The 25,387-nt window shown below is 40.9% G+C and overlaps 1 protein-coding gene and 1 long non-coding RNA gene across 5 annotated transcripts in view; one reads left to right on the top strand and one right to left on the bottom strand.

The window, feature by feature from the left end:
• LOC307034949 overlaps positions 1-11,367 on the bottom strand; it is a 26,691-nt gene extending 15,324 nt beyond the window's left edge. The window contains exon 1 of the long non-coding RNA XR_013806999.1: positions 11,245-11,367. This is a non-coding gene — a long non-coding RNA (uncharacterized lncRNA). The remainder of the gene's footprint in view (positions 1-11,244) is intronic.
• Positions 2,679-25,387, top strand: sap130a (Sin3A-associated protein a). 4 transcript variants are annotated; one of them, XM_079673846.1, is made up of 21 exons: positions 2,679-2,815; positions 12,168-12,291; positions 12,376-12,638; positions 13,037-13,204; positions 13,293-13,419; positions 14,037-14,149; positions 14,240-14,364; positions 17,068-17,212; positions 17,310-17,400; positions 17,525-17,629; positions 17,930-18,071; positions 18,962-19,077; positions 19,269-19,556; positions 20,033-20,204; positions 20,550-20,648; positions 20,721-21,082; positions 21,463-21,705; positions 21,786-21,911; positions 23,073-23,176; positions 23,264-23,377; positions 24,002-25,387. In XM_079673846.1, the coding sequence occupies exons 2-21, from the start codon at positions 12,180-12,182 to the stop codon at positions 24,158-24,160; spliced, it is 3,174 nt and encodes a 1,057-aa protein (XP_079529972.1). In that variant the 5' UTR covers positions 2,679-2,815; positions 12,168-12,179; the 3' UTR covers positions 24,161-25,387. The 4 variants fall into 4 exon arrangements, with proteins under 4 accessions (XP_079529972.1, XP_079529974.1, XP_079529971.1 ...); XM_079673848.1 differs by lacking the exon at positions 2,679-2,815 and adding an exon at positions 11,362-11,512 and having other exon boundaries at positions 12,379-12,638; XM_079673845.1 differs by lacking the exon at positions 2,679-2,815 and adding an exon at positions 11,363-11,512.

Genomic DNA, 25,387 nt, shown 5'->3' with positions numbered 1-25,387 from the left:
TATTGTTTTATTTTTACACTGACTCAGATGTAATGAAAAGACTACGTCAGTCGAAGCTCAGCTTTGGTAAGGAAGAGACAGGACAGGCAGAGAGAGAAAGTGATGGAAGTCAGGGAGGAACTGCAGGTACAGTCACACAAAAGAATGTAGGCTTAATAACCCCATCTATTTATCTATCCATCTATCCATCTATCTATCCATCTATTTATCTATCCATCTATCTATCCATCTATCCATCCATCCATCTATCCATCTATCTATCCATCTATTTATCTATCCATCTATCTATCCATCCATCCATCTAGAAGTGCAGGTACAGTCACACAAAAATAATGTAGGCTTAATAACCCTATCTATCCATCCATCCATCCATCTATCTATCTATCTATCTATCTATCTATCTATCTATCTATCTATCTATCTATCTATCTATCTATCTATCTATCTATCTATCTATCCATCCATCCATCCATCCATCCATCCATCCATCCATATATCTATAACAATAGTCTTCATTTACAATAAGCATAATTGTAAAACAACATCCATCTATTGCAGTTATGATGTCATAATAACATACAATTGTATAAAACACAATTTGCTTACATCTTTGTTCTCTTTTGAGAATCAAACAAAACAGATTTAAATAAAACATAAAATGCAAACAAACAAGTGAAATGAACTAAATTGCTGAATTGCTTTTAATTCACTGGCAGGAGCGACAAGTGAGGAGGAGCAAAAAGTGAACAATGAGGGAGAGATTGAACAAAGAGAAAGAGTAGAGGACAGAGAGAGCAATGAACAGGAAGAAGACAGAGAGACTAAAGAAGATGGAAGAGAGGCTGCAGGTTATGGAAAGGAGAGAGACATGGAAAATGAATGTTGAAAATGTTTTGTGATTATTTTTAGCCTCTTCTGCATGTCCAGATCATTAATAGTAACAATCAACTGATTCTTATGCATTACACTTTCAAAAATAATTGATGCTGACATTGTCAACCCACTGACATAGTTTGAAATAAATATATTATCCAATGTGTGACCCCCCACAGGACTTAAAAAGCACCTAACTAGATGAAAATCACAGAAATCTCGGGGGGTATCCTCCGAACCCCCCTAGCATGTTTGGACCTCGGTATTTAGGAAATCCTGGATACGGCCCTGTGATTAGCAACTTGAGATGCGAGAATAAAGATGGAGTTAAAAGCACCAGATTTTAACACATATTTTTTAGCTGGTAAATAGCTTTATCGTTGTGATCCGATAACCAATAGCATTGCAAGGTCGGCCAAGGCATTCAACCTATTTTGCGCGGACTGTTTACCTGTGACTGTGATTGGCCTATAGTACTTGGACCACAAATGGAAACCAGAATGCTTCCGATACTAATTTCCCCTTTTTCTACAGATTCTGCATTCATGTACAGACTTTAGTTGAGACATAACCATGGCATCAATGTATCTTTTCTTTGGAGGGATTGACTTTACAAATAAAAAGCCCAGTTTCTTTTTTGTATCTTCATGCTAATGTTCCAAGTCTGTTTTCCATGTGAATCAAGCAAACAAGTTACTCTCGTCAGAAAAACATCAGTAGCGTGGTTAGCTGAACGTTGTAAATCAAATCCTGAGAATGTGAAGAAATGCTTGAAATTGCAGCCAGGTTAATCACCAACAGAAGATCTCGTTCATGTCATTTTAAATGTTAAACTTGCTCAGACTCACAACAGAAGATGTTCCGCTGACTGTGACCAAGCAAGCACACATTCTAGTGATGGGAGCCTGTCAAATGATAAGTTGCTTATTGTAATGCCTAAAGGGAAGTTCATATTTGTTCTTGTTTTGTTTGTCGACCTGACTCATAATGTAAAGCGTCTTTGGGTCTAGAAAAGCGCTATATAAATCTCATTTATTATTATTATTATTATTATTATTATTATTATTATTATTATTATTATTATTATTATACTGTATGTAGCAGAATACTAGAAGATGATGCAGCCTTTAATCGCAAAGATTCCCCTGTAAACATAGAATTTTGATGGTAATATTTTAGCCTTACATGTACACCTGGAGATCTTGGGATGACATTCTATAGATGCCATACATTTTCCTCCAGCTGCCTTTACTTGTTGAAGCTGAGTGCTACTTTTCTCAGCTCAGAAAGGCTGCAATAATACATCTCCATTTGCTGGATGCGTCTTTTCAGCCGGGACACATTTAGAACCTGGGGGTCTGACTATATGGCATTCGGCGCTTTCACACCGGAGTACTTTTCCCTTTTAGTTCCTGGGATTTTGCGTTCACACCAAGCGGCAAACTTTGGGGAAGAGCCGGGACGCCAATACGGAAGTGGCACACACTGCAGTTCATATATTGTCCGATAGACTATGACTGCAGAAAGGAGCAATTTCCATAGACCCCCATGTTAAAATGCCCAATTTTACAGCAGAAAAAAACATGTTTCTACCCCTGGCTCCATACATTTTATTATCGATATAGTTAGATTCCACCTTCATGATTATGGATCTGTGAGTGAATTGTTTTCTAACACGACCCTTTTATTTATATTAGGTCTTAAAGTTTTTGCATAAATTAGGGCGTGGTCACATTGAGTGACGGCTCTGTCAAGTGACTGCTGCTGCTAGCTTCTTGTCTCTCTGCTAGCTGCTCCGTGAAGCTAGCTACTCTGCCTGGTCAGTTCATCCAGGAAACACAACTTGAAGCCGGCCGTAGTTGTTTGTTCTTCATGCTTATATATCGGGCTATTGTGACTCGCTTTGCGGTTAAAACAGACGGTGCATGAATGCGGTTTTGCGGTAAGTGAAATTCGAGTGCTTTATTTATGTGTTAATGATTTTAATCTACGTAATGAATGGGCTTGGGTTGCGAGTGGTAGCTACATCGATGCTAAAGATGCTAATCGCAGCCTTATGTATCATATATTTCCTTATCTGAGTCAGCTGAGCCGTATCTGGCCGTGCAACACTCACAGTGTCACATATATGCAGAAGTATTATTTTAAGCAACACATTAAGTTGACGAAACACTCGAGTCAAATGCAGTGCTTGAATTGGAATAAAAAAGGTGCCAGTACTCTAAATCAGCAACAAGTATTTGGCACAAAGTCATAGTATATCCTATAATGCTGGTGGGTTTGTCTCTTTACTGTATATTTTAGAAAGGCTCACTGTACTTAAACAAAATGACTCAGGGTGCATCTGAGATTAGAGGGGGGGTGCAGTGGTAAAGTGCTATTTTTATAAGTGGGGAGTGGACCTGACACCCTCTAGTCTAGGGGGGTACGGGGGCATGCTCCCCCGGGAACATTGTTTTTTAAAATATTGAAGTTAGATTCATCAATCTGGTGCACTTTGAGAGCAAAATGAAGAGATATATGGATACCTCTCAACATCCATAATGAAACAACTGTAAACAGATTTACTTTTTCTTTATGGATATAAAAGAAAGTAAAGCTTGACTCCTACTGGCTGGTTAAATGACTCCTCGTCCCTGAGGCCACTACCAGTTTTTTGTGCCATTTTGCTGGATTTATTTGTCAATAGCGTTGCTGCACAAAGTGATAGCCCTCTAGTTTAAATCTACTACCCAAAAAGAAACATATGGAGATGGGTTACTATTTAAAAAAAATTGCAAATCTATTTGGGAACAGTGGGGCCGGGCCTCAAATCCTATAGGGGGGTCCGGGGGCTTGCTCCCCCGGTAAGATTTTTTTTAAAATGTTGGACTTAAATGCATCAATCTGGTGCATTTTGAGGGGGAAATAAAGAGACTACACCCATATGAAACAAAAATGTATAATTAAATAATCATAAAATCATAAGTACATGGCCATAACCAATAACATACAATATCCAATATGAAAAAACATTGAAACTTGTTTATTTATTTGTTTTTGGTTCATTTATAGTTGTGAGTGTGTCTGGGCTCCTGAATCGGCCTCTCCTGTCTCCCTCCTCTCCCCCCTGCTCCTCTTTGAGGCAACAGCAAAGACTAGTTTTAGCTCTTAACAAGTTTATCTTACCTTTTTTCACCTAGTTAACATTTTGTTTGTATTATTCATGCATATTTTACTAATCACTACCCCCTCAAATGGAAATATGTGTTTACATAAATGGTGACCGAACCGTTTGAGACCCACTGATATATCTTAAACTAAGTTAACTATCTAAAGACTCAGAGAGTAATTTACCTCACCAGAGCTGTAGTTATCAGCCTCTCAGTCTGACAGCAAAGGACTCTCCCTCCACCTTGTTGTTGAAACAGCTCCTTATATCCGTTAGCGCAGCTAGCTTGCACCAGATGCTAACAACAATACACGTAACCGGTGCGCGCGCTTTCTCGCTCGCTCGCGCCACACATACACCAACACACACCCTCCCGAGCTTGAATGACACACAGAGACCAATCGAGGGCATTAGTATGATCTGTATGAAAGTGGCAATGTCGGCAGGCCACGTCATGTAGACAGCCAGTCACCCTCTGTGAGGCAGAGTCAGACCCACATTTGCGCTGCGTTGCGTTTACAATATATACGTATATTGCCGGCGGCTGAGTACCGGCATTTTACTGAGTACCGGCACCTTGCCGGTACTCATTAAGAAGTGCCGGTACCACATGGGTAAAAATCAAAAGTGCCGGTACTGCGTACCGGTGAGTACCGGCCCAATTCAAGCACTGGTCAAATATAATTAAAGTCAGATCGTGTCTTAGACGGGGCAGTGATATCATAAACCTGTTAATGTACTCATTCAAACACTTGTTCTTTTACCAGCTGTATTCACCTTGCAGGTGAATATGGCTATGTGGCTTTGATCCTGGATAAAGTGTTTAAGTCATGGATGTTTAAAGTTTAACGTCTTCATATTTGTCTAATTATATAGCTTACTTTTCATTCAGGAAGTCTGACGCGCTGCGCTGTCAGTACGCTTGTCCACGTTTGTGATTGGTCGAATGCTCCAAATACCACCCCTTTCATGTGAACGCGCACCTAACTAGATAGGGCACGGCTGGCTTGAGCGATCCACTTGATAACCCGTCTCGTAGTACCGTTTAGCGAGAGCACGTATGTTTTGGATTAGGACAACGGGCTAACTCAAACATATCCAGGTTAGGTTGAACCAGCTTCGTAGTACAGGCCCCTGTTCTATGAATTGCCCTTAATCCACTTTTCCTCCCAAGAGATCAATTTTAAGTGTTTATAAGCACCTTGTTTTGGTTTTATAGCCTCTACTGTATTGGATCGGTAATAAACCTCCTTTTCAGCATCAGTCGTCACAAATACAACTTCATATACGTATAGCGCAAGTTGCTCTGTCTGCTGGATGTGTTATTCGGCAACATTTGCTACAGTGATGTGTCAATGTTGTGTTTACATATATTTTAATGCACCTAAGTAGTCAAACAAATGTATACTGCTTTTTGGGTGACACCAGTAGTTTTAATACAGAACCAACTATTAGGAATGGTTGTAGACCTTCCTAAGTTCCGAGTGAAATTACTCGAAAGTATAAAGTGGTAGCCATGATAAGAGCTGTATGAATTATGTAATGTGCTTCAATGTTTTCTTTCCTATCTCTATAAGTTATTCACAGCGAGAGAATGGAAAACTTGCAAGAGGAATGTCAAGAATTGGTTAAAGTTTTGGATTAGCTCATACATGTTTTTGGGTCATTTTAAAAAGTAGCTGCAGTGCCTGTGCTCTGCTGCTGCAGAACAAAGTTTGCTTTTCTATTTCTTCTTCAAATGTTACTAGTATTACATTTGTAACATAATCCAAATTGCAACACCTTGGTCAACAGAAATACAGCTAAGTGAACAAACCTGAGATTGTTCAAGTCTTGTGCAAATAAACCTCAAAAATTCTAATTTATTATTTCTAATTTATATATCTTCGTGCTAGCTATTTTTCAGAACTTTTTTTACAAATTATAGTTTAAAAAGTGGTGGGGACCCAGCAAATGACCCACATAAAGTAATACCCACCATAGGGTTATTAAATAGCCTAGAAGGGCACTTGCAGTTGTCTTTTTCTTAGTCCTTGGAATTTTCCTTGACATTTTTCATTGACCTTATGACTTTACTATCAAGGTCAGGGAGAAATGGTTAGGAAAAGATATATTGAAAAAACTGAAATGTTGCCTATAATTAAATGTACTATGCAAATAAATTTCACATAACTCTATTAGGTTTTAATAAAAAATATTAGGTAACATTTAATAGGATTGGTTTCAGCTAACCTAATTCAGTAATGTGAAATGTGTTGTCATAATATATTTAATTAAAGTCAATGGATCAACTGAGCTACATAACCTAAAAAAGACTGATTCACTGAAGGGAATGGGTGCATGAGTCAACACTGTTGGTGTCTAAAGTGACCCAGACACAGCTGTAGAGGATGATCTCCAGGCTGAACAATAGCACCTGAGTCATTCTAAAGATCAGAAGCTGTGTAGCCAGGTACAAGATAACCTGGAAAAAGTCTGTTTCTTCAAGTCTACAATGCCAATGAGTTATTAACAATATAGACGGATGAGTGAGTGGAATTCATTTCAACCAATTAGTGGTTGAAATGGTGAGATCATAAGACAGAATTCATACCAGGAAGATGATTGAAAGGATGTCCGCATAACAGTGAAAATCCCCCATCAGCAAACACATGTTCATTCTTTACTTTGCATGGAAACTGATTTGCCCGAATTTCACAACAACCCACATTATGTTCTTAAGTAGTCAGCAATACTATCCAAAGAATGTTTGCCATGACATTTTTTCACAAGGTGTCAGTTAAAGCAACATACCAACAGGTGTATGTGAGTGAGTGCACACAGCTGGGGAATTTGGTGGTCATGCCTCAACATGCAGGAATGTTTTATGTTTTTAAGTCTTTATGGCCCAGGTGGATGTAAATGATGATATGACAAGACCTCTGTGGGATTGTTGAGTGAAGAGTGTAGACTCAGGGAAAGTTCAGGGATTTTAAGATAATCAGGAACCACTGTCACTGGTGTTGAAAGAAGGATTCATTGTTTTATTTTCTATTTTTTGTTACATATTGAAAGATTCACTAAATATATTAAGAAACAGCAATTGGTTGTAAAGCTGAGTATCTTTCAAAGTAATGATACAAGTACTAATACCATTGGTGATACTGGTACCATTAAAGTACTTTATTTGATAACGTTATTTGAACCTTATTCTTACCAACAAGGTCTCTCTTTTCTTACAAGATGCCACAGATGTGTAGCATAACCATATTTTCTACTCAACCCGATATCACGGCAAGACGTGAACAAGTGACGATTTACCATGCTGGGAGACGTGAAGATGTCACGATTTCGTCCCTTCAAACGTGACAGTTACACGGTATTGTTAACCCATGTTAACCAGTGGAGAAATAACCGGAAATGCCAAGCAAATGCTACCACGACGGTCGGTTGTTATTGTCAATATTAATATAATAATGATTTATTTTTTAATAGTCACACTCGATTACGCCAATTTTCTTGTTGCCCCAGCTGGTCGACACCTCTTTTAGCAGAAACAAAGGCTACATTATGTATTAAATCGATGTTAATCCATGCATGTGGATGTAGAATTAACGGACTTGACGTTGTGCGATTGAGTTGCCAGGCAACAGCTTCGGTTCATGTTAATTTACAAACTCTTCAACTACAACCGTAGTTATATTTAAAAACATGTTAGAAGGCCTCACGAAATACCTTAATGCAAATTAAAATGTAAATGTGAAGGAATGTGTGTATAAAGAAATACATCTGTGATAAACGAAACCGGAAACTGACATAGGCAAGATCCTCAGCTCGATAATTTGGATGGTTTAGCCGCAATGCATGCTGGGATTTGGTGTTCATGTGAAGAACATTATGTTATATATTGATCCAATTGGTAGATAGGCTGTATTTACACCATAACGGTGCACAGCTGATAGAAAGGGACACCTGGTGGTTAAAGCACGTTATTTAATTGTATTATATAATGCTTCACCGAACACAGGAGGGGGCTTGGCTGTCTACAAATAAAGACGGCTCATTTGAATTCTCCCCAAATATATTGAGGCTGAACCTGAACTTTGAATTATCTGCTCCCATCATAATCTTGGCGATCTTGTTAAAATTGTGAATGCAGAATTAGTAATACTATGTAACTGGTTTGCAGTTAATAAATGATCCCTTAATGTGGCCTAAACAAATTACATGTTATTCAATACAAAGTCTGAGAGTAGAAATGACTGCATTATACGGATTTGCAATACCGAGATAGAAAAAGTTGGTGCATGTACATTTTTAGGACTGCTTGTTGACGAAAAACTAAATTGGAAGCACCATATAAATTATGTACAGACTAAACTTTCAAAAACAAAAGGTATTTTGTATCATACTAAGAACATTCTTGAAGAAAACACTCTTTATAACAGTCTGTTTCTCTTTTACCTTTACTACTGATCCGAAATATGGGGAAACACGTACTCAACAAATCTACCAAAAGTAATAACATCACAAAAAATTACGAATAGTCTGTGGTGTTGGTAGATATTATGAACACACAACTCCCATATTTAAAAACCCCTCAATCTATTCAAATCTGTTGACATAGTACAGCTTAAAACAGTACTGGTTATGCACAACATTTTCCATGACAAAATGCCTAATAACATTCAAAAGCAGTTCCAAACCACAGCGTGAACATATGAATGTAAAAAATATCACTTGAAAATAAGTGTTCACAATGATTATATGCAATTATGCATATATTATTATTATTCATTTGCCAAGTACATGTGTACATATGTATATATAGTATTTTCATTTCCAAAAAAAGATAGTTGAAAATGCTATTGACTTGTGCAGAAAATGACCCTATATCTATAGGAAGAAACGGCCCTGGGTGGGAGACAGGAAAATGGCAGCCAAGCTGTCCTCCCTGCTGGACAATGTCCCACCGGACACATTGTGTCCCACCTGTCACAGCCTGTGTGACACCTGTGCAGCTCCTTCAGCGACAGACTGCTGCACCCCCGCTGTCTCACGGAGAGATACTGCAGGTCCTTCCTTCCTGCAGCGGTTAGACTGTATAACCACCATGGACACACACCCCTAAACACCCCTTGTTTTGCAATACCAATATGGCCGTTAACAGTTGTGCAATATATACCTGGCTGCTATATCTCTCAGAAGTGTTTTGTGTGTGTATTTTGTAAATTGTGGAATTCTTTTTTTATGCATGCCTCTTGGTTAATATGAAGCTGTCTTTGGCTCTTTTCTTTGCTGTAACAAATGTAGTTTCCACTCTGTGGGACAAGTAAATGTATTCAGATTCTGATTACCCAAGGCAAGCAAACCTACCATAGTTTCTTATAATGACAATGTGGTAAGCTACTCTGTGTGTCTTGGAAAGTGAACTGCAACCAGAAACATTTCTGAAATACTATTAAGTGGAAATGGGCATTATGAAAAACACTGAATTGAAGCAGACAAATCATGTTAGCCTAGTGCAGTGTTACTCAAAGTGCACCAGATTGGTGCTTTTAACTTCAATATTTTTTTTAAATCTTCCCGGGGGACCATGCCCCCGGACCCCCCTAGAGGATGTTAGGTCCACACACCACCTATAAAAATAGCACTTTACCCCTGCTTACACCTATATGCCGTGAGCTGATTATCGAGCCTTCATTGTAACAGGCGTGGGTACACTGTGTATTTGCGTGGGGAGTGTTGCAGTAGAACATTCCACTGTAGCGACCGGTACCTTAATGGGAAACCCTACATGTTTGAGCACCCTCTATGAAACGTCAAGCTACCCCACAGCACCCCCAAAAGAAATCTCTGGTGCCGCCACTGAGCCTGCAGCCCCATTTTGAAGAAATATGGTGTGCAACACAGGCTCATTGCAGCCACTAATGATGTGATAAGAAGACACACTTTTTTGCCAAATATCAGCATTTTCTTTCTTTTCATTTTTTTTGCAAAGATTGCAAAGTATTATAACTTATTGTTCACGCAAAGGGATTGCACAATTTGAATATGTTTTTTTTTGAGCAAACAGACTTATGGAGCATTGTTTTATTATCACTGTTCTGGCAAAGTGATTTTTTTTTTTTTTGAAAGGAATGCTCACGTTCATATTGATGTATTTTAATAAATGTTAACTTGGCCCATTACGTGAGTAGTTGTGTTGGGGGGGCCCAACTTTTTTTTTTTTCAAAAAAGTTGGAGAACCACTGGTCTAGTGACAACAGTTACTACTAAGACTGTTATATTCAATTGGAGTAAGCTGTGACAGTAAAAAAAAACTGGACTTCAGTATCCTTCATGTTATAATTTAATTCAATCTGTGTTTAAATGTTGTGCCAGTCAAAAGAAAAAAACGATTTTTTTGGAGTTGTCTTCACAGACTGGAGGTCAGAATCATAGGACATACAATGACAGTCTTAAGACACTTCTGTATGAGGCTACCGCCCTCTAGTGTCTTACTGAAAGGATCGCAGGAGGGCACTAAAGATAAGCAGCCAGCTCCAATCACTTTGCAAGGCGGGAGAGCACCTGAAAGGCGATGGTCATGTGACCGACTACTTTTTGTAGTATTTCACTAAACCCTGTACTGTTTAATTTCAAAACTATGTTAAAGACACAGCTCATGGCAGTGGTGGGAAGGGAACTAGTAATAATATATTACGTAGGCCCTACAGCTTAGAGGGACAACTTTGAGGTTACTTTTAGTAAGCCTATGTAGTGTATGCTACTTTAAACGTCCACTTTATTCAAGAGACAAATATTTATTCAATGACATTTATATGACAGCAAATTTTGTAGACTAAAATGTTACATAACATCATACATAAGATACATTACGACTTTTAAGTAGCCTACATCTATGCTATGTAGGCCGTTGTCACAAAAGTATAATTCTCCCTTGTGGCATAATAATATCCAAACAGCATGACATAATGTAACTCTTAAGAAATGTTCCTTCATTTCAATTTGGAATTACTTAGTATCGCCTATCTGTAGTTTTTTTCTGTATTCTGAATGCCAGAGATTTACTTGTAATTGAGTGTATATTTACTTTCATATTTGCCGTCAGAGGACGTCCTTTACCGTTGGACATGTACGACAACGCACGTGTGTGCATAATATTGTTTTGCATTGTAAAAGTAGCCTAGTATTCACAGTGCAGTGTCTAACCGTGGCCAACTGGAAGTACTACTAACCGGTTAGATCGAGGTTAGCTCCGGTGCTACTTCGGCTACTTCCGTGGACTGGTGTTGCCATTCCTAGCGACCCCCCTAGTGCAGTTTAACATTTTGGCTGCTACGATTGGTCAGCAATCTGAGAGTCTCCTATCCAATTGGTGGAAAGACACAGGGAGGGACGGCTGTTCTTGGCCGATCTTCCGGCTTACATGTTGGAAAAAAGAAAAGACGAATGGAAAAAATTGTAATCCACAAATCGACCATTGCCTAGTACTTCCACGATACGGTAACATCTGCACACACGAAGATACATGCTCGTTTGCTTAGCCATATGAACTATACGCCGTTTGAACAACTTCAGGCATTTAACATGAAAAGCAGCCGACAGCAGGATGAGCGATTCTAACGTTAGCCTGCTGCTAGCTAACATAGCTGGCTAACAAGGTAGCTTTTTAGTTTTAAGGTTACCGGGGCAAAACCAGAGCCCATAGTGTGGGCTATGTGACCGAGCAGGTATCGCGTTTGATTATTTTGAAACAGGCAGTCGAAAAGTCGTTTTTTAAAGTGCCCATAAAGATGGTATTTGATAAGCTTCGAAACAGTTGTCGAGCAATTCTGTCATGTTATTAACCATATAACGGTAAACAAAAGGTCTAAAACAATGTATTGTTTTTCATAGTAATTTGTATTCATAACGGTATCCGTTTTATTCACACCATTTGGTAAACTGGCTGGTTGCTTGGTACTACTAGCAGCGCTCCATTAGTCTGTTTATGTCCCCGCGCCGCCCCTAAAGGGTTAACACTGATATGCTCTTATTGTTGTAGCCGTCGTGCATGTTTCATATAGGGAAGGCAATTGTTCTGACTTTAAACCTTAATTATATATTAGATATGACTGCTGCTGCAGTTAATTAATCTCCAATCTTAACATTATTTTAGGTTATAGTTAAAATGAGCTCCCAGCAATTCCCCCGACACGGGCTGCCTGCTTCCGGCGGGGGAGCCCCTCAGATCCCCGCGGCTGGAAACCTGGTGTCCATCAATCAGCAGTCAAATGCAGCAGGTAACTGATCCTCACAGCAATGACTCACTAGTTGCTTAATTTCTGGCAAGGGAGATGCCTATTTAATCTAACATGTTTTCTTAGCAGGTCCAGATGCTGACAGCAGTCGGGATGCTGATAGACAGCAGGATCATCCACCTGCTGGGGGCGGGGGGGCCTTGGCATCCAGAGATGAGAAGCAGGAGACCATGGTGGTCAGACCCTACCCACAAGTACAGACACACGGCCAGCCACAAGCTGCCCCCCAAACTATGTCCATCCAGCCTGGCACTCCTGTGACTGTGCCTGCCCCCCCTGTGCACCTCCCTCAGGGCCAGCCTGCAATCCTCACAGAGGGGCAGATGAAGGTGATGTTTACATCTGTAACTGTTCAAAGCTGTAGTATACATGTGAATCGGAAAGTATGTACCACCCTTATTGGGAGATGAAAATATAAAAAATAACCAGATTCGTAGGATTGTTTTTCTTTTATAAACCTACTACTCTATTTTTACTAAATCCGAACGAAGGTCTCAAATTGAGGAACTTTGGAAGCTTATTTTTTAGCTTAATATCACCAATTAATTTAAAAAGGGGCCATGTGCAAACTCTAGCCTTTAAACAATGTTTTAAATAAAAATGTAACATTGTTCTCCTTCAAGATGTTGTTTGATATTCCTTTTATTGATTTCACTCAACATGTTCTAATAATGTTCTTAACACCCTTCAGTGTTAGAATAAACCGATTTATTTTTTGTGTCTTTAGGCTGTCCTGAAATCACCAATGCCAAGTCGTCTTATTGCCCCAGCACCAGCTTCAAACCAGGGTCATATCCCCATCCCCCCCAAAGTGCCTGGTCATTTAACTGTCACCATGGAAAGCGGTATGCCTTCAACCCAATCTATTCCTGTGGCAACTATCAGCGGTCAGCAGGTGAGTTCACTGTCTTCAGGCTGTGGTGTCTTCATTGTCTCTTTCTTGCTGATGACTAAAGCTGTATGCTTCTTTTATTGTGTTTTAGGGTCACCCTAGCAACTTACACCACCTGATGCCAGCAAGCATTCAAATCATACGGGGCAGTGCCCCTACTCTGCAGGTCGGGACCCCTTCAGTCCCCCCCCAGACGTTCACATCCCATTTACCCCGAGGTATGCATCATTTAAGAAAAACGGAATGCCAGGCCTGTTTGTTTATTATACATTTTACATCTTTCTTCATGTCGGTTAAGTTGTAAAAGGTTATGTTAGCATTACGTTTCTTCAAAGATGTACATTCCCAGCTTTAAGGGTATATTTGTGGTAAATCAAATCACAAATGACCTGGCACCTTTTATTCAAGAGGTGAAAAAACTTTCAAATAATAAAACAGAACGGCCGATTGAAAAAAATCTTTCCTCATATATTTTTTTATTGCACAGCTCATTGTTACTAAGCATAACAGTTCCCTCAACAAATCAACTCACAGCCATCAACCTCACTTTCTTTACTATGTAGATATACACATCATTAAAATAAATATGTGACATGTTGCCCTATATTGCCAATAGAGTAAAAGGTGGTGGGATGGTGTTCTGATGGGAGTATCCCTTTTCATTTTGTTATACGGTGTTACAATACCTCAAAAATCCCAAAACATACTACGATATAAATTCTTATATATATATATAGTCTTATTTTGCACCCCTTACATTAAATACATTAGTTGTCCTTTAACTGTTTGTTTCTAGCACTGCATATCCCTTCAATAGTCTCCCTCCTCCCTGTAGGGGCTGCTGCAGCAGCTGTTATGTCCAGTTCCAAAACGGTCCTGCGGCCGGCAACAGGAGCCAGCGCGGGCCCCGGGCCCACAGTGCAACACATCATACACCAGACTATTCAGGTACCTGGATATACTTGAATCTGAACATGTTTGGATTTTATGTTGAAATCCTTTTAGTACATTTTGTCTAATCATATACTTTTCCCACAGTCCCGCCCTGCTGTAACCACATCTACAGCTGTGCTTCCAACTGTGGTGGCCCCCATTTCAGCTACCAGAACCCAGTCACCGGTCATCAGCCCGACAGTCACACACTCCGCAGAGGTGGCCCACGGGTAAGTAGCAGTCCAACAATGTATTGGGGAGGACCTGAGTACAAGTGATGGCGAGATGAAGCCTTATGAAGCTTTGAAGCTTTCCAACCATATGGTTCACAAAAGGGCTCATCTCATGAGGCTTTATTTGAACACCAACGTTGGTCAAAGAGTGTAAAACAGGCAGATATGACATCTCAACAGTGTGGTCTTTCTTGTACTGTTATCCCAATGAGTAAAGCCTTAGAATAACTCTAAACAATGAACATGGAATCATATTTTCATGTAATCAATTTGTATCAGTATTGTATATATTCCTGTTGAGTGATTGAAAAGCCGAAGGAGGCTGGTAAACATTATTGCATTTAGCTGATGCTTTTATAAACAAAACAAAAAATATATACTGACCAGTCGTTGAACCAGGGACCCTGTGGTTGAAAGTCAAAAGCCTTCCAGCTGAGCAACAGCCCATATGCTGGTTCTACCAGAAAACACTGAAGCATTACTTTACACTTAATATACTTTGTCTTACTCTTAGCCAATCAGCACGTTCCTGCATTTCTGTTTCTCACTGGTCTTCTCCCTTCTGTCTGTAGTCTCTTTAATTGGGATGTGTAATTTGGTGCCAAACTTGTATTTAAAACCTCGAAAAATAAGCAGGTTATGAAACCAAACTAAGTGATGCGTTGACAAACAAACAAACAATCTTCAGGGTGGGTATAAGTGAGGGTCCGAGCTCTCTTAATCCCATTGTGGCATCGGGCCCGGGTACAGGAGGGGTAATATGAGTGTTGTAAAACTGTGAGGTGTCAGTGGTTCAACCGATCTGAAGCAGTCATGCTGTATTGTTGGGCAGCGAGGCTTCTTTTGTCATCGATGACGTCACTGGCCCAAAACGATACAAGCCTTGATACACGCTTCACCAAAATCCTGGATTACTCGAACCACGCTCCGAAGCTTCGGCGCAGTACGCAGTAGTGTTTTTATATATACAAAAGTGGTGGGGCACAAAAAACGTAGATGTCTATATATATAAGCTTCTGCAGTGAGGTTCATGGCTGGTGAGGCACTGACTCTTCAGGTTTACAAATATTATATTTTGACCTAAATCAAAATATAATATTATTTTCAAAAGCTTTTTTTGTCTGATGCTTCGATTAATTTTAAACAGACAGTTCAACAAAAGGATACCCAAACAATTACATTTTATCATTTAAATATTGAATTGTTCTCTCTTAGTAAGATCCCATTTTCAATAAAATTGCGGTCTTACCTTGACTTGAAGATGAAGTCCATGCTATCCTTCTGGACAAAAATCTCTTACTTTTTTGTAAAAGTCCTCCTTATCTTCTGGTAGTTTCAAAAGTCTATCATAAATCTAATCAATAGATTTATGATTCATGTGGATATTATCCGGCTGAACAAAACGTGCATTTATCTAACAGGTACGTTTCCCACAGATCTTATTTTGAGCTATTTTCTAAAATCCTATGGAGAAATCTCATTGCTTTTTTGTGGAGGGAACCCATGCACAGCTTACTTCCTGGTTTTAGGACGCGTCACTGCAGCTCTCTGTTCTCCTCTTCACACACTACACTTTTCGCGGCACATTTACTTACAGCCAATCAGCTCTGAATTATGTGAGATGATGTATGGTGGGGATGGCAGCTCAGTGCCATGAAGGGCATGATCGGGTTTTGTCCCACATAGCTCTAAACAGCTCTATAGGCACACACTGTAGATACTAATTAGAAGAACACAGACTAAAACAGCAATGTACAGACGGATCAGATGATTAAACATCATCTTAAAATATATGAGACCTATCCTGGTTAAATAAAGGTAAAATAAATAAGTAAAAAATATTTTATATTTTTTTGGTAATCATTATTTTTAATACTTTCTGCTGACACTAGGTGGGGCTGTGCCTGCCCCTAATGACCAGTCGCCACTGGCAGTACGTAACATCACTACTGAGTACAGATTATGTTTGTGTAAACACTGTATAAGAGATTCGTCTGTATTTAATCTGATGACAAGTGGTTGAACAGTATACAGTAGTAAGACAACACAGAGATACTTAATGGAAACTTCTATTTTTCTATTGTTCTTTCAATTCTTTAATATCAGCCATGTGTGCTATATTTAATCTCAATATGGCTCTAGAACTTTATCCAGTGCAATTTAAAGCATTTTATGAAATAGTATGAATTTAGCCTTAATAACTTGCGTATTCATATTGTGTTAATGGGGCAGTAGATTATTACCTCTGTATACATTTTCTCCAAAAAAACCCTTTTACCTCAAAACAATTGGTCTTTTTGTGAATCTAACCATTTGAACCACTTCACTTTAAAACTTTATTATATCCTAAACTAACCAACATGTTACTGGCTGTAATAGTGGCAACATAATGTAAAGTCATTATAAGAACTAGGGATGCTCCGATCGATCGGTCACCGATCGAGATCGGCCGATCGATCGGTGCTCTCTAAACATGCCGAGAGAGAGAGAGACTCATTTCTCCCGTGTTATTATCCAAAGTTAATGTAAACTTGAATAATTTAATTCATTTGAATGTAATAATTAAGTTGATTGTGTTGTTTGTGGAAGCTCAAGTGAATGAGCCCCATTAACTGAGTTTTAAACATCACTTTAAATGGAAAGTTGAAAAGTGCCTGAGCCTCAATCTATGCTCTAAAGGGGCTGTCATTTTTTCCCCAGGCGTCCAGGGCTGACCATTCACCCCCCTCCCCCCACGGTCAGCATTCAGAGGTCTCAGACTTCCCGGGACAACGCCACGCGGATCACTCTGCCGTCTCACCCGGCCATTGGATCTCAAAAGCCTCAGCCTCCGCACATGATACAGGTTACTGCTTCTTGATGGCTGTCTGCAAAATATGAATATAAATAATAAAAAGTCATTCAAAACACTGACTGAACTAAAACGTTTTTGTTTCCTACAGAAGCCCATGTTCAGTCCTGTGACACCAGTAGCTGCAGCTACTGTGGCTCCAATAGTTGCCACTAACACTGTGCCATCAACAACCACAATAGGTATTTTATATATTAATTAATAACAGCTATAAAATGTTTTACAAGAAGAACACAATGAAACTTAAATCTGTGCAGTTATTCTTCCACATTTATTAAATAATATTGTCGTCCTCATTTTTTTTAGGCTGTGTTCCGCATTCACAAATGAACAGTAACACTATTGTCACCATGACGATGGCATCGCACTCCTCTCATGCTACAGCTGTGACCACCTCGGCCATCCCTGTTGGTAAGACGATTGTTTGGTGTGTAGCGCAGTGGGTTGTGCGTTGATGTTGGGATCAGGTTCAAACCCCACTGCAGTCAGAATGTTGTTGTGTCCCTGAGACACTTGACCCCAAATTGCTCCTGTGGTGATTGTCCACAGTATTGAGTATGTAAGTCGCTTTGGATAAAAGCGTCTAACAAGTGACATGTTATGTAATGTTTGGTGTCTTTGGATGGAACCCGGCTGTGTGCTTCATAGGCATTATCTTAATGTAAATAAATGAATCGGGTCTTAAACTCATCTCTCTGCTACGTATTCCAGCTAAAGTGGTCCCTCAGCCCATCGCCCACTCTTCATCTCGTGTGCAGCCCGACTACCCCGGAGACAGAGCCAACCTCATCCCCATCCCTGGCCATCGGCCGTCTCCTAACCCCGTCACCATGGAGGCCAGAAGTGACATCAGGTGAGCACACAATGTTGAGCAATTGACACGGTTATAACAGGAAAAATAGACAACCATAACATGGTAGTAGACATCTGATATCCACTTGTTATGTTTGAAAACCTAATGTAAAAAAAAGCTGATTCGAGCCACCACCAGCGCTAGAGACGTTTATCCATTAAAAGAGCTCTTTCATCCTTTTTTTGCCATTTTTATACTGCCATAAGCCACAAATTGTGCTTCTTTTAAGTATTTGGGTCTGGACCAACATGGTCAACCACTCCTCTGACGTTGCAATCCCTAGATCCACGCAGATAGAGCGGCTCGGGTAGGTGTGGACAGGAAGAGCACGTAATGGTGGAAAAAAAACCTAACCATACAACATTTTAGATTGGAAATCAAACTAAGCAAAGATGAGAAAAGGATATCAACACATCATAACTTTGTTAAAGCGACATAGTGAGGGTTCCAATGACATATGCCCCTTTCACACCAACGCGGTCCCAGGGCCGGTTCAGAGCTAGAGCCTGAAAAGCACCGGTTTTTCCTGTTCACACACTCAGCTCCGGAATCCGCTTTGTTTCAAGCACCAAAAAGTTGTCAGTCTAGAAAGCAAGCACCGCATACGTCACGCTTACGGCAGGGGCAGGGGCAGGGGCATCAGTTTTAATGTTATACCATAGTAATTAATGCTGCTGGGTATTTTGAGCTTGTTGTTTTCTCATTATAACTTCTGTATTTAAATATGTGGATTTAGACATATGGAGATTAGCTATAATGAGATTGTAAGTATTTAAGAGAAAAAATTAAATGTGACAAATATGCATTTACCTGAGTAATAGAGATACCTTATTCAGATGACGATGAATTCATTCTGCTTGTCTGAATCATTGTGTATGTTTACGTTGAAGGCCGCCTGTGCCCGTGCAGTTCCAGTATTTCCTACCGGCATACTCCTCTTCGTACCCTCTGGCACACACCTACACGCCCATCAGCAGCTCGGTTTCTACCATCCGCCAGTACCCTGGTAAGCTCTGCTAACAATGCTGTTCTACTGGTAACATACACTTTATTATTTGACTTGCCATTTACAAGCTTGAGCTGTAGCTAAGATGTTGACACAATATTCTGAACTCAGTACTTTAAATGTGGAATGTTTAACATAAGGGTTAAACATGTTATACAAACATCTCACACGACTTCCCCCTCTCAACATAGTTACCCCTCAAGTTCCTAGTTCAGCACTGCCTACCCAGGCTGGAGTAGGCGTGGCGACTACCGTCCATCTGAACCACATGCAGCTGATGGCAGTGGATCGCATTGGTCTCCCATCCGCACAAATCGGAACCCAAGGGATCCAGCCAGCACCAATCACTGCACAGGGCATTCAGCCTACACCTATAGGAGTCCAGGGCCTGCACACGTCCGCCCCCATCGGCACGCAGGGACTACAGCAGGGCCCCATGGTCACTCAGCAACAGCAAGCACAGTCTGAAGCAAAACCTGGTGATTACTAAACACACATAGTGGTGCAGGGATAAGTCCTAAACCACAGAATGAGTCAGGATTTTAGCACTCCTGGTTCGAATGTCTCAAAGTCAACAGTTAATTTTTACAAATTTTTAGATGTCAACATTAGCAGCCTTTAGCTTAGCGGAAGTCACATGACGTGAAGTGGACTTTGCATTTAAGCTTTAACAATTATAAAAGTGGTGTAAATATCTGCGGTTTATTTCGCTGATCAAAATGTGTAATTATACAGATGTTTGCCATGGAGCTTATTTTGGGAAATATTCCAAAATCCGATAGAAAATCCCATTGGCTTTTGTAGAGGGAGCACTTGCGATGCTAACTTCCGGGTCAGCCTACAACAATAGGTCATCACTGCACCTCTCTTTACTGCCTCAGTGAAACATCATGGTGTTGATGAGTGCTACAATTGAGATGTTGGCTGCATGTAACGCATGTTTGATTTTCTTCAGGGGTTGTTTTGGCCGATGGCTTTGTAGCCAGCCCCATCAGCAGCACATTCAGCTCCACCCAGCCAGTTGCCACCATGGTGCAGGCACACACCCAGGCAGGGGTAGGAGGAGCCCCCACCCTGGTCTCCTCCCCAAGACCCAGCATCCTCCGCAAGAAGCCCGCTAATGAAGGGTGAGTTGAAGAACAGTACATGAGACATGTTCAAATCCTAAACCTCTTAACTTTTATTCCCACAGTTTTGTCAGTGCTTATACACTGCATACATTTTTTTTGTCCATTTTGAATTCAGGCTCCATAATTGTTTGAAGTTAGATGCTTACAAATAATATGTCACATAATGCGTATCTCTTTCCTATTAGGGTTGCCAGAAACTGACCATGATCAAAATCGATTATTCGGCAGCCCTGGCGAATAATAATCGATTATTCGACCGACCCCCACAACTCAAAAAGGTCAAACAGGATGGCTAAATGTTTTTCTCTTTTACCAAACCACCCCTGCTCATCTTTGTTTCAGGTGTGTTCGTAAGAACCTTATCCCCGCCCAGCCCAGTGACCCAAGTGGAGGCAGAATGGAGAGTGGTGTGAGGGGAGCAGGATCTCCCCGACCTGCAGGGTGAGCCCCCATCACATGTATCCATATTCATGTCCTGTTAGTTCTGATACGAGTCTAAAACCTTTCTCTCAGGTTGAAAGCCAAAGGTGAGGTTCACATGGGGGTGGCCACCCCTGTCATGGCTACAATAGAGGCCCTGTCTTCCCAGGGAGGAGAGCAGCATGCTCTGTCCTCCAACGCTCAGCACCTGGCCCAAGCTATCCCCACCCTGCTGGCCCAGCCGGGGCCCGCCCCCCCCCTGCAGCCCTCCACTGTGCTCTCAGCGCTGCCGGCAGCCATGGCTGTGACCCCCCCCATCGCAGCTTCAATGGCCAACACTGTGGCCTCCCCCACCCAGCCTGCGGCCAGCAGCACTGCAGCCTGTGCTGCCAGCTCCACCTGCCCAGACCTAAAAATCAAGCAGGAGATGGAGAGCATGGACACCTCGCAGCCAGGTGAGCAGCGCACCAGTCTCCGGGGAATGTTTCTCATGGTCCTGTGTTTTTGTAACTGATAGTTTTTATTGAATATTTAAAAAATAATTATGTTATCACTCTGTTATTACACCTTTTTCAACTTACTTACTTTCAATATATTGTGCAAGTTTAGAAATACAAACTGTAAAATAAAAATGACACTACACAGGACAAGGACAAATGAACATGATTTCATAAAAAAATAAAACTTGGTAAGCACATCATTGATTTCTTTTTGATGACAGTGGAAAGGAGGTTATCCATTTTTGCATGCTAAAAATTGCATGAAATTAAAAAAATGAATTCCAGTAAAACTATAGGAAATCCACAAACATAACATGTTTATCTCTTCCTCTCAGATCCCAATGCAAACTTGTCATCAGCCCCTGGCCTCACCCAGGCCTCCTCCCTGAGTGCTCCTGCCCCCGCTGATCTGATCCCTGGAGCCTCCCCCAGGAAGAAGCCCCGCAAGCAGCAGCATGTCATCTCCACGGAGGAGAGCGAGATGGTGGAGACGAACAGCACCGACGAGGAGAAGGCTCCCGGCAGGCCCATCACCGGCCGGGCGGAGCGGCGCGAGTCTCCCCCCAGAGAATATGTCGGTATGTAACCCCATGATGACATCACTGATGAAAATGATGATGTGTTATCGGCTCTTGTTCAACACTCGTTTGTCATGCAGATGAGGAAGGAGTGCGTTATGTTCCAGTGAAGCCCCGCCCTCCTGTCACTCTGCTGCGGCACTACAGGAACCCCTGGAAAGCTGCCTACCACCACTTCCAGAGGTACAGCGACATCCGGGTCAAAGGTCAGTAAATTCCTAGAAAAATGCTTGTGCTCTCGGTTTGTGCAAAGTCTTGAAAGTTCATTATAAAAATATAAACTTTAAGAAGTTGTGTTTTTTAAAGTTCGGAATATTCAATACTTGATTCTCTTATCTTCACAATCACTCATGCAAAGGGGAAAACTTTCATATCTGAAATAAAACCATCTTGTCCTCATATTTGTTAGCTATTTACTTCTGTTTGAAGGAAGAAGAGAAGAAGGCGATCTTTATTAATCCCCTTGAGGACATTCAGCCTTAAATCTGTTGTTGATATAGAGTGGGGGTCGGCAACCTTTTTGATATGAAGTGCCATTCAAAATAATGTCTTTTATCAGCTTGCCGACGATCGTGTATTATCAGCGGGGAAGCAGTGTGTGGACCTGTCAGCGCAACTTACATTATGCCGAATTTAACAAACAAATTTAAATAATTGGTTTAAACGGCATAATAATAAGGACGATTGTCCGTTCTGTGATTCTCCAGAACACACAGATGGCCAGTCCGCCCCTTTGTAGCATATTATTTAGATGAGAGATGAGCAGATCGCCACTGGGCTTTCAAGTAAATACACAGCCACGCAAAAAACTGCGGCATTTGTACAGCTCCTCATGGGTACTGCAATTAGTGAAGTGCTTTCCTCCGTGGTGAAACGATCAGCACTGCACCACGGAGGAAAGCGGCAGAAAGTCACCTGGAGATAAAGAGAGCGGGGCTGCGTTGCGTGCATGGCTTCCTTCTGCAGGTAACGGGCAGACGCGTTCTGGTGTCTCGTTAAGGATCCGAAAATACAATTTAAATATTTTGCACACTTATTCCACTTATTCCTAGTGTGCCACTGGTTACGGTGCCGCGTGCCAATGCTGGCATGCGTGCCAGGGGTTGCCGACCCCTGATATAGAGTAATGTACTCTATAGGGTAGAGTAAGTTCAATGTGAAAAAAGACACACTTTCTGTGGCTATAAAGGAACTCTCTTCACTTTGTTTTTTGGCAATTGCATTATTAGTGACACTTTTAGATATCATGATAAAGGCCTGGAGAGTCTGTGTGGTGCAGGTACGTGGACAATGACACAAGAATGGTTATATTTTCCGAATAAAAATATGTACACTTCATATCAACAATCCTGTTGCTCTTCTAACAGAAGAGAAGAAGGGCAGCCTGCAGGATATGGCCAACCAGAGAGGAGTGGCATGCCGAGCACAAGGCTGGAAAATCCACCTGTGTGCTGCACAGCTCAGGCAGCTGGTGAGTGCTGACCCCAGACCTGCAACAACAGAACACGACTGTGCTGTTGATCCCTCTGGACACTAATGTCTTTCTTTCTCTCTGCAGTCGAGTTTGGAGCATGATGTGTACAGCCGCCTCTCCACGCTGCAGGAGGGCCTGATCCCCAAGAAGAGGGCGGGCTCTGATGATGACCTGCACCGGATCAACGAGCTCATCCAGGTAGGGTTGTTCTTGCAGACATTTCTCTGCTCAGGTGTTTGCAGCCATTGCTCATCAACGGTATCTTTTATAAATGAAATGCGAACAAGTTTAGTTAACTAAGATCATTACCATTGTGAACAGGCCCTAACTAGACTGGAGATTATGTTGATTTAATCTTTTCCTTTTCAAATTTCCACAATAATGCCCTCAGGTGGCAGCAAATAAGTTCATAATTTTTTAGTTTGACTGCACACGCATGGATTTATAGTTATTTTGATTATTTCTACAATATAGATACACTGGTAGCAGCTGCGCGTTCTGCTCTCTCTTTTCTGAGAAAGCTAGTGGAAACATTCAGCTAATTATGACATAATGAGGCTATGAGCGTCTGCGATAGTCATGGATGAAAAGTGAAACTGGAGAGGTGAGCACAGGCATACAACCACAAGGCGTTTACTGTGTGTGTGTGTGTGTGTGTGTGTGTGTGTGTGTGTGTGTGTGTGTGTGTGTGTGTGTGTGTGTGTGTGTGTGTGTGTGTGTGTGTGTGTGTGTGTGTGTGTGTGTGTGTGTGTGTGTGTGTGTGTGTGTGTGTGTGTGTGTGTGTGTGTGTGTGTGTGTGTGTGTGTGTGTGTGTGTGTGTAGGGTAACATGCAGCGCTGTAAGCTGGTGATGGACCAGGTGACCGAGGCCAGAGACACCATGATGAAGGTTCTGGACCACAAGGAGAAAGTACTGAAGCTGCTCAACAAGAACGGTGCGGCGAAGAAGTCCTCCAAACTGAAGCGCAAAGAGCGGGCGTAAGCTTGGGCTCTCTCCTCTGTCCACAACCATCACCACCCCCCATCTCTGAAGGGGGGGTGCTAACAATTTGGTGCTATGATTTGCTGCATACAATCGCACGCAGCCTCCCGATCTGCCTGAGCAGACAGTGACAGGAGGGCGTGAGGAAGCAGACGAGCGCATCAACAACTGGTTCTCATTCAAGCTCCACACACATGTTGATTGGGAAGCATTGTAGGCTACATTAGAGTGGCCAACTGGTCCTTTTTTTATTTTGTTAAATATTGAAGACCCCCAGAGACCATTTTTACTAACCTAATTCCTGCCTCTCCTTTAAGACAATGTCAGAACTGTGTGTCTTTTAATATATGTCACTTAATGGAGTTGCGGTTAAAAACAAACAAATAAAAGTGATGTAAGTATTTCAGTTAGAGTGGACCAGCTGAGAGTTATTGAATGGGTCAAATCATTTGAAAAGGAGTCCTCTCATTAGCTGTGTATACAGACTAATCTCACAGATGCTCTTTTCATTAAACTGTGCCTTCATTTAGTCAGTATCCTTAAACTAGAAGAAAATGTCAGCTCAATTTCACTGCTTCGCCTATTCTCTGAAAATAGGTTAGTTAATATACTGTGGGTAAACACATTTGAGATTTAAAAAGTACTAGATGTGGCAAATTGAATTGATTTAATGTCCAAAAAATGCTGTTATAGGATCAAAAGTGTCCTATTATGATTATCTGAATGCTAAAACACAATGCCAACTTAACTTCACATTTTAAACGGCCATGAATCATCTACTTTCACCAAACTAAGTGGTAAAAACTATATTTTGATTTGGTGTCAGAGTGAAGTGCTTGAAAGAGAGTGAGTATCATATTGGTGGATTGAGTTTATGTAAATCACTGTAAATGTGCTTTTGGTTCTTCATTGACGTGCATCTTTTCAAATGTTGTACTGAATAAGCATTTTGTGTAGTGCGGCGTGTGCCGCTTCATTTTGTGTAACGATAATGACGTTATGAGATGAAGCACCCTGAAACATCCAGCTATTGTACATTGTTTTTGTCTGTGTAATTATAGTAAAGATACTTAAACAATATGGAAACAAGTGTTAAGTCTTTACCTGTTTTTAACCCCTGTTTATAAAAGTTGCTCTGATGTCAAAAATATTCTTGTCAAAAAACAGCCTTCAAATATTTTGTCTTAATATTATTTTCCACTTTTATAATTAAATCTTTTAACCATC

This window comes from Notothenia rossii, assembly GCF_949606895.1.
Source record: "Notothenia rossii genome assembly, chromosome: 1".
NCBI classification, from domain to species: domain Eukaryota; kingdom Metazoa; phylum Chordata; class Actinopteri; order Perciformes; family Nototheniidae; genus Notothenia; species Notothenia rossii.
Note: the sequence above shows the minus strand (reverse complement) of the source record. Positions and strands in the feature narration are given on the sequence as shown.